Source organism: Ceratina calcarata, unplaced genomic scaffold, assembly GCF_001652005.2.
Source record: "Ceratina calcarata isolate Rehan_Ccalc_2016 unplaced genomic scaffold, ASM165200v1 scaffold162.2, whole genome shotgun sequence".
NCBI lineage: Eukaryota > Metazoa > Arthropoda > Insecta > Hymenoptera > Apidae > Ceratina > Ceratina calcarata.
Genome location: NW_017137499.1, coordinates 101765 through 111654, shown reverse-complemented (window position 1 = coordinate 111654; position 9890 = coordinate 101765). Strand labels below are relative to the sequence as shown.

The 9890-nt window shown below is 42.8% G+C and overlaps 2 protein-coding genes across 2 annotated transcripts in view; both read left to right on the top strand.

The window, feature by feature from the left end:
• The window catches only part of LOC113465261 (uncharacterized), a 2400-nt gene extending 2143 nt beyond the window's left edge, over positions 1–257 (top strand). The window contains exon 3 of the mRNA XM_026819812.1: positions 142–257. Coding sequence (XP_026675613.1) covers positions 142–191 — 50 coding nt within the window. The 3' untranslated portion in view covers positions 192–257. The remainder of the gene's footprint in view (positions 1–141) is intronic.
• LOC108632605 (phospholipase A1) overlaps positions 1–9239 on the top strand; it is a 23462-nt gene extending 14223 nt beyond the window's left edge. The window contains exons 2-3 of the mRNA XM_018037284.2: positions 6982–7280; positions 7407–9239. Coding sequence (XP_017892773.2) covers positions 6982–7280; positions 7407–8158 — 1051 coding nt within the window. The 3' untranslated portion in view covers positions 8159–9239. The remainder of the gene's footprint in view (positions 1–6981; positions 7281–7406) is intronic.
• The last annotated feature ends 651 nt before the right edge of the window (positions 9240–9890 follow it).

Genomic DNA, 9890 nt, shown 5'->3' with positions numbered 1-9890 from the left:
GTGCACTATTTTTAATGATAGGAAATGCGGTTTTCTAAGGTACATAAAATTTTGGTATTGACTATATAGCCAATACATCCTTAACACGTTTATTACGTTGAAAAAATTAATATTGAATCCTGTAACTCTGAAATGGTCAAGCTCGCTCCATCTGCAACTCCAATCTTGAAGCTACGACGCCTTGCGACTAGATTGACCGTGGCGGTACAGGTTCCTACATACGATGGGAACATCACAATCTGAAGACATATAAGTAATTGGCCTGGGATACGAACGGGACGGGACAATACAACGATAACGAAAAAGCATTATATTTTCAACGGACGGCGCAATACTAATGCATTTCACGTGGAATTGCCTTTCGCCGGATACCTATCTCGCGTAGGGGGTCATGTTCGTTTCTGCCCGCTTTGCTTTCTGCGGTGCAATCGCTCCGGCCAAAGCTCGTTGGAACTGCGCCACGCCGCTTCGTTTACCAACCGAATGCAGTAATATGTAATACATTATGGTTACCAAGTAAAAAAAAAGTTCGATCCTCGGTAGAACCAAGCCGGCGCGTATTCGAATCTCGAACATGTGCGTCCGTATCGCGGTATTTCATGATACGCTAACGCGCGTACTTCCTGTTTCCGAAAAACAGCTCGAAACATGAAGTAAAAACGATGATACTATAGACAGGCATGATATACACGTAGAATATCGTTGAGGAAACCGAAAATGCAACATCGTTTAATGGTGTGAGTGAAACGAACGAGGAGCAAAGAGGTTGAAAAAAGTTTATGCTGAATTCGCCAAATTAGTACGAATTGAACTTTCTACCTGTACAGCATATCGAATTAACGAAGCATCCGAGCCGAATCGATGGGATAATAGAAACGCTAGTTTCTTTTGTACATCTCTTTATTGGCGATCGGACGGTGCGGCGGCGGAGCGAGCACGCGTGAAAGAACGCGTAGTCGATAAAACGCGATAATTAAAATTTAATTCAGCCGGGCGATCGCGCGCCATCAAACGCGACGCCAGCCAGACGTAATTGAGGCATTACTTTTCGATTAAACGCAAGGTTGTAGGAAGGAACGCCGACAGGTAAACGGGTCGGGGGTCGACGGTTCACGAGAAGAGGACGAACAGGGAAGAGAGTGAGAGATGAAGGATCGAACAGCAGAGTGTCGGAAGGATGGTGGCTGTCGTCGTCGGGAAACGATGGTGGCCATGTGATGGGATTTAAATTAGCGGCGTGGCCCTATGCGACAGATGTCGCCGACTTCCATTAAATGTCGCTCGCTCCACGACTACTACGATCCCGAAAGGAGAAACTGCAAGCACTGAAGGGTGGCAAGGTGGCCGAGACACCCCGGGCGAGCGACAGAAATCGAGGAAGACGGAGCGAGAGCCTCGCGAATGAAGGAAATTAGTAGTACTCGATAAGAAGCCCTTTACCGGAGGCTAATCCGTCGCGCCCGCCTTCTATCCGACGCTCAATGAAAACGACATCAAGAATTAATGATACAGGTGTCGCGCAGCAGATCGAAACCAGCAAGGAACTTTTCGTTAGACGGAATTAATAAAACATCTACCTGCAATAAACTGGATTTAAGACTTTAAATAAGCAGCGAAAAGCTTCATTTTGCATTTAGTGAATGTAAAAAAAATGGAACTGTTTCATATAGAGAATTCCGAAATTACGCTCGTTTAGTTAGAACGCTAACTCACCTTCTCTATGTCAAATATCGTCAAATGGAATATTGTGTGAAAAATTGCAATTTCGTTTTTGCCACGCGAACATTCTCGTTGCTGCAATATCAATAAATTTGGGAAAAACGTATCTACGAGGAATCGCGGGACACACGAGAGTAGTCAGCGGATACACGTGCAATTGACAAATTCATTTCGCAGCCGTTTCCACCGTCAACTCGTTTGAACCATTAAAATTAGCCGGTTGACTTGGCGCGTTCAAAAGCGACCAGCGTGCCAATGGTCGAACAAGACGGTGGTTATAATGTTAAAACGCGTTTGCGTTTTGTGACAGGCCACTGGCCACGACTCTTCCAGAGCGCCTGTTATTAATGTCTCGCCGAATATTCCAGCTCCATGACGGATCAATGACTTCTCTACTGTTTTATTCTTCCTGCCACTTGTGAAATTCACAAAATATTTTTCTCTCAAAAATAAAAATAATGTACAACGATTCGTTATTTAATCATAAGTGAGTAAATTATAACAAAATAAAATATGATCAGAATAAAATTAAAAATGATCACGGCCCAATTTTAAACTGACATACTATTGTATTATTTGCCACCTGAACCTCCTCAGTAAAGAATAAAAAAATTAATACACGTACGTAGTTCTGAGTAATACATAATAATTTTTCGAAACACATACCCAGTATAGAAAGAACCAAGTCGTAACGTCTTTATTGCCTTTCTTTTCTCATTCATGAAGACGTCACAACCTGTGATTCTCTTTCCCTTTTCTGAATATCTTTATAGGAACATAGAATCCTTGTACGAACATCGACAGTATTCAATGCTAATGTAAAGAATGATTTTTACAAGGCACAGACCGTTATATAATCCCAAGTAATAAGAAGTCTGGTGCAATCGACTGAAGTTATTTTCAAAATTCTCTTGTTATCGTCGAATCTGCATAGAACCAATAAGCCGAAAACTGATCCACCTCTGGATTTTCATCCGTCCGATTAAAAATCAAGGAGTTTTTCTTCGGATCCTCTCTCCTAAGTGCCTCTGCGTTTCCGTTCTTCCCGGGTTATTATTTTCCCACCCTTCGGAACCAGTTCTCGGTATTTGTTGTTCAACATCGAAACAGGTCGCGTAATGAAATATACACGAAACACCCGCGTCGAACGTAGCACAGCACGTCGGCAGTGATTCATAACGCGATCCTACCCCTGGGTAGAAAATATTGCGATTCCTCGCCACCGCCCTATCAAAGCAGCGGGCGCGGACGCGGCGCTCGCCTCTTTTCCAATTCCACCCTCTCCCCGTACCCTCGTCGCACAGTCTCCGTCGCTGTTCTTCTTTTCCCTTAGCCCCCCTCGCAGCCAGCCGAATTGGATCCGAACTCCGTGTTTACGTGGTTTTTGCAATCGCCCGCGTCTCGGGCGGTTTTTCGCATTCCCTGGAACAAAGTGAATTCGAGTTTCTTCGCCGCGCTGAGTGCACCACTTTTTCCATCCCTAAGCGCCACACCCTGCCCGAAATTCTGCGAGATCTATGCAGGCGGTGAACAAGCCTCGATTCACATCGAATTGTTCAATGTTTTAGTAGAACTACCGAATCGGTCAATACCGTCGGAACGGGCTGTAACTCGCGTGAAATTCTGAATCCTAACGATAGAGCGAAAATTAGATAGCGCTAAATAACTGGGATGATTTTTTCAGGGAAACGACGCAGGACATAATACGAAGGGAGAGGCTCGCTCCGAGACTGAGACGCGTCGTAAATCAGCGTGAACACAATTTCACGGGAGGCTGCGACGGCGACGTGGTCCGTCGCACGCTCGATCGACCGTTGTCTAATTAATGGAGACGTCGTTTCCGTCGGCCACGGAAGAATGTTTGTCCGTCCAGACTGTTCTATACCGCAACTTACTTCTATCTGGATGTTCATAGTACCGAGATATCGAGGGACTTGTGAATCACTGAGTCGATTTAATCGGGTGGGTTCTGGTCGTCGTCGTTTTGACACTGACACTCCAAGAAAGATTATTGTTTTATATTCAGACTGACAAAGATTTGAAGTAACAGGGATGGTAGTATCGAACAATAAAATGCGATATTTCTATTTCTATATACTTATATCATGAGCAACGATTACTAATTAGAGAATCAGCGGACATCTCCCACCTATTAAAGCATTAATTATAAGCTTCACTAATGAACAAGCAAGGATAATAAAAAATGCCAACGATATAAGACCGGTCATCGTGAAAAAGAATCGTCTAAAATATTGGAGCAAAAAAAACTGAAATCCACGGGGGTAACGAACTTCTTATCACCGTTAAATCGCACAGGATTACGGGTGCCGGCTAATTATCCTTACACGAAAGATTCTCATAAATCAGCTCGGGTGGTTCGCGTCACGAATACGACATGCACGTGACACCTTCGCTCGTCGACAAACAAGAAACTTGCTGCGGTAGCACTTGACCCTCGTAACCTCCGATACAAACTCAACGGTATATGTATACTGCAACGTAACCCCGGGGTAGACTGTCAGGGATCGATCGAATATAGGAGACATCTGGTATGTGTGTTAAAGAGTAGAAATGATCAGATATGAGAAGCTGATATCGGAGATCGTGGAAACCTCTCGAGTCGTGAATCCGGTCCGTGGGGTGCCGAGGAGAACAGAAGAAGAAGATGACCGACACGAGATGGTAGAAGGAAATAAGATAGACAAAGATAAAGAATGGTGCAGAGATGTAAGAGGAAAAAGAAGATAGAAATGGAAAGAAGGTAAAAAGAGCAGCGGAGAATCCAGAATGCTGACTGTTGAGATCCTGCAGTGCTTTCTTCATGCGCACTTGGAGTCAATCAAATAAAACTGAAGCAAAAAATGAAAACGAAATGGGAGGGACGAGAAAATTGGAGATTAGGACAACGGTTCACGGTTCTTCTGGAAAAATCTATCAAGACTGTGCTTGATTCCTGAACTCATCGCCAGTCATTCAATCAATTTCGACCGCGTTTGTTAGACTCGCGTCGCGAATAGTGACTACATGTCAGATTTTACTTGAATACCAGTGTACCTTGAGTATCTCGAACGATCTGTCTATTGTAAGTCATCGAGGATGATAAATAATTTTTAAATAAATTAAGCCTCTTATTATTATGATGAATTATTTGTATTGTTCAAGAACAAATAATTATTCAAAGCTAAATGATATGCGTAAAAATTAATAATTTCTGTAATGAATACTGTTACAATTTATTTGACAAAATCCAAGAAATATCATTTTCGAGAACTTGCTTGTTCTGTCAAATGCTAGTTTTCTGCATTTACTGCGAACGATAACATCAGCAATCTGTTTCTTCGTAATCTCACGTTGATAAGAATAAAACATATATTGTTATTAACCCTTTCGCTACGGCAGTCCGTTCCGCGGGATCACTCTATATTTTTTTTTTTTTTAGATACTTTATATTATAATCCTTGTTTTCTATTATAGTTTTGTGCCTTACAAATACTTTACCATCCAATAGAAAAAAATTGAAGATTCTTATTTCGTATGTAAAATATGCAGGATTTAGTTCAGTACGAGCTATTAGATTCAAAAGATATTCGGACGCCGATTATAGTCGGCACCCGTACACACAGCACGTCGCGCGGCCGCCGACTATAGTCGGTGTCCGTAGCGAAAGGGTTAAAAGTATATTCAAATCGTATACGTGTAGTACATCTAGTTTCAAAATTTGTAGGTACCCCTGGAATAACTTTTCAATAATTGAAACTATTGTACTATAACTTAAACAAGGAAATGTTGTTCAGTGAACAGAAGATAAAGAGAGTAAATAAGTTCTCTTGAAATTCCCGACGTCCTTACAAATTTGGACACTTTCACTTCGCCCACGATTAAAAAGTGAATTCGGGACTTTCTCTTTAAACTACTCGTCATGTATCAATGTCGCTGTTTGTATGCAAATATTACGAGAATGCACATTCACTTGTAAGAACAGTCAGACAAAAGTAAAATTTTATCATTTCACTTGAGGTCAAAGATTTGTAGTGAAGAGCATAATCTGCTGGCAATCTTATTTAGTATGCACACGACTGCAACGTGTAGTCCCTGGCCTCGCAATGCGAACCAATGTGAGCCACTTAATTATCGTCTCGTTTGACCGCGTTGATATCCATTTCTAATTAGATGCAACGGAACCAAGTATTTGCTATTACACAAGACTGTATACGTATGTAAATGAAATTTTATTTCACAGAAGAAAATGTATAAAATACATACACATAGACTCTTCTCTCCTTTTTGAAGATCCTAGCAAATCGATATACCATCAATCTTCCACGCATTTTCCACGCTTTCTGCCGCTGTCCTAATTTGCCCTACGATTATTCTTTATCGCAGTTTCTTCTTTTTTCACTGTCAATATTAGAACTGACGAACACCTATGCAAAGAGAAACATCAAACGAAAAAAAAGAAAGTGATCGGTCATCCCAACTTTTGTTTGACTTTCAATTAGTCTTTGGTACTGATAAACGAAGAAGGTATTCCAGTGATTTCTATACGAGTCATGGTGCCAAATTTTCACTCACTGTAGTTTCTAAAGGCATTCTGGTGCACTTTCGCGACTTTCCATGAGACATATAGATACACAGATATGTCTGTCTCCAGTCGTGGAAGCTCAGGCGAACGACAGGCGACAGCGTATACAATTTTCGCAGAACAAAAAATAAAATTTTGTTATTTCCAGTATTTCGTCCTTTTAAATTTGTTGTTTATTTAAAATTATTCAAGGACTTTTTTTTTAAAAGTCACTTGTCACAAGGAAATTCCACTTTCCATTAGTCTGCTCACGTAATAGTAGATAATCATAATAATCTGGTAACACGTGTATCCTAATAAGATACAGCATCCTGGAGAAACAGGTTTCTTCGTCCATCCATCACCTCAAGTTCACTACCTGCTGTTTATTAGATTCGCCAAAAATTATCATACTCGTTACAAACCGGCATCATCCTCTCGCATCTAAATCAATCACATCCAGCACGTTCGATACCCTGTCCCGTATTGTCACCTATAATCAATTAGCATCCGCGAAACTGGTTTGCCATCCCTCTCTTCCGCGTGCCTAATTCTCTAACGAGCACCGACAGGTGTAAAAGGTGGGAGTACAACGACGAAGGACAAGCCGGCACTCGAGGAATAACCGAGCACACGATCAGTTCTACGATCGCTGTCACGGGAGAGCTCTCTTATCGCGACATGCTCGTTCCGACTTTCAGATCGCTGTTGATCCTCCTGTTCGCCGTGATTTCCTTCGGAGCCCACGGCGCAGCAAAAAGAGAACCGTTCGGCCCGATCCAGGAAGCCATTCAAAACGGTATTGCGGCTCAATACAACCGAGAAAATTGTGTTTGGAGACGAGGAAACGACAGGGACGCGTGTCCGGATCCCGACGTTCGAGTTTTCCTTTATACGAGCGAACAATCGAGACGGGAACTCGTGTCCAGAGAATCCGACTGGCTGCGGCAGGACTACGATCCAACCAAGGAAAGTGTTCTGCTCGTACATGGATACGCAGGTGCACTAATTTCTCCAAATTTACAATCGTTTCCAAATGACATTTAAATAAGAACTGTCACGATGCAGTTTATTATAGAAATGTATGGCCTCGAATCAAGTACAATTGATTTGTTTCACATTCCAGGAGGCGACGATACTCTTCCGATATCCGTGCTGCGTGACGCCTACCTCCGAAACGGTAGTTACAACGTGTTCCTAGTCGACTGGGGTGCCCTATGCGCTCCACCTTGTTATCCTGCGGCGGTGTCGAACCTTCGCCCGGTGGCTCGCTGCTTGGCAGGCACTCTGACTACCTTACGGAATTTGGGTCTGCCGATCGCAAGGACGACCTGTGTGGGTCACTCGTTGGGAGCTCACATCTGCGGGATCATGGCGAACTTTCTCTTGTTCAGAATGCACCGTATAATCGGTTTGGACCCGGCCAGGCCTCTGATGCGTCCCGGTTATGTGAATCGGTTGGACAGCGGCGACGCAGACTTCGTCCAAGTGATCCACACGAACGCTGGATATTACGGGGAGGGTGGTCGCATGGGTCACGTGGATTTCTGTGTAAACGGCGGCAAAGTGCAGCCGTTCTGCGAGGGCAAGTCGAATTATCAGCTGTGCAGCCACGTGTGGGTGGTGTGTTACATGGCGCAAAGCATCGACAACGGTGGCAAGGAACCGATGGCAGAACCTTGCTCGAGGAGGTGTCCTTCCGGTCCCAGAATCGCTCCCAGGGCTGGCGAGTACATCGCCATGGGACAGCACACACCGGCCGGAGTCAGGGGGTCCTACTGCTTCACCAGCAAACACCCACCGTATTGTCCCAAGTACGGAAATGGACGTGGCGACGAGAGATGCTGCATACCGGAAAACAAACCTGTCACGTTCTAGAAGACTCGAGAGTAAAGTATAAAAAAGGAGGAACATAAGACTGTGCATAACGCGTGAAGTGTATAATATGTATATCGTAGAGATCGAATAGAGAACTTTTTTTAAAAGATTGACTTCACTTTCCCAGTTCCATAAACAGAAAATTAATTTCTTTTAACAATCAAGAAGACAGCAAAGCTATTGCATTTGATAGCTGTTATTACTTCCAGTTTATTTTATAATTGTTTTCTATTTGCTACAGAAATGACAATTTTGACTGACGCTTTTCCTCGTTATCAAAATTGACACTGTCTTAAAATCATGCGAACAAGGCACACATATTGTGTAATAATAGCAATAAAAATAATGTATAATCATACATGAGATGTCCCAGAGTATCATCAATATTAACAAACCATGTTCGATCAATTCGATCATTGCCCATTCTATACATCGTTTAAAGAAGCTATGATATTATTCGCAAAGTTGGCAGTTTCAGAAATGATACCTTTAATCATTAGACATGTGACATTGGCATTACACAATGTGTGTCGTAATAATCGAAACGCTCCGTATTCATCCAAGTTGAAAGTGGTTAAACCACTTTCGTCGGCGAGATTGTAACACGATGTTTACTTAAACGAATCAACGTGAACAGAAGGATGAATGCGAACGGTATTTAGATCGAAGAAACAGTTCTTTGTTACCTAATCGATAAAGGTGAACGGTATCGTGACATGTGTAAACGGTATTTAGATCAGGCGGGCGTAATTGATGAGGCATACACAGGTGGCGGAGAACAAGTGGATCTCCGTACGGTACCGTGACGCGTGCAGTACGATTCCGATTCCGGAACGCGATTCCGTATTCAAACGCTGTACTCGGTGTCCGGAAAAATCTCGCGTTCGTGATCTACCGACCGATCAATCCCGTTAACCGTTCCACTGAACCTCCATAAATATATTCACATGTCCAGCGAGCGAACAATTGCCACGTTTCTTTCCATTCGATTCTTGCGAACATTCTGGTGTAATCGAGTTTCGCAATGATTCGCGCTCATATCCAGATGATAAACGATTCCGCGAGACTTGCGTTGAGACTTTTAAAGTAATTGGCGCTGTATGTTATAATGTTATTGAATAAATTACAATATTAAATGTTTTCACTCCCTTAAGAAAATATACCCATAAGAATGAATGCAGATATTTACTTGGACGTACATATGTATCTTGCAGATTTTTACGCACAATAGTCACTTTAAAAAGTGAAATCGAGATCATGATTTTTCAAAAGACTAACAATGGAGACTTGTGCTCTACCCATCTTCCATCCCGAAATCCATCCGGACGCGAGACATAGGCTAAACAAACAGTAGTTGGTTTTGTAAGTGGGTGATTGCATTATTTTCGATTACGTACTATAGCAGACACGAGTACTTAAGTAGGTACTTCAAAGTATTGTAAGAGACGAGTTTCGCTAGATAACTCAAAGAGCCGTCTGTTTCTGAATCCTTGAGCTTCCGTCCGGCTTCTGGTCTTCATTTATACCACTGCGATGCTGAAGTGCATCGAGATTCTCACGATTCGGCTGATTCACAAGTGCAGTTGAACGTACAATAACAATACGAGAGCAATTTCGCTGGGGAAACTCAAAAGGAAAGTACTATAAGACGACGTATCGTTGCACGGAAGTCGGTCGGTGAATCCCAGACGTCGTCAAGTAGACGCCGCACTGATGCAAAAGTGTTTCGGGA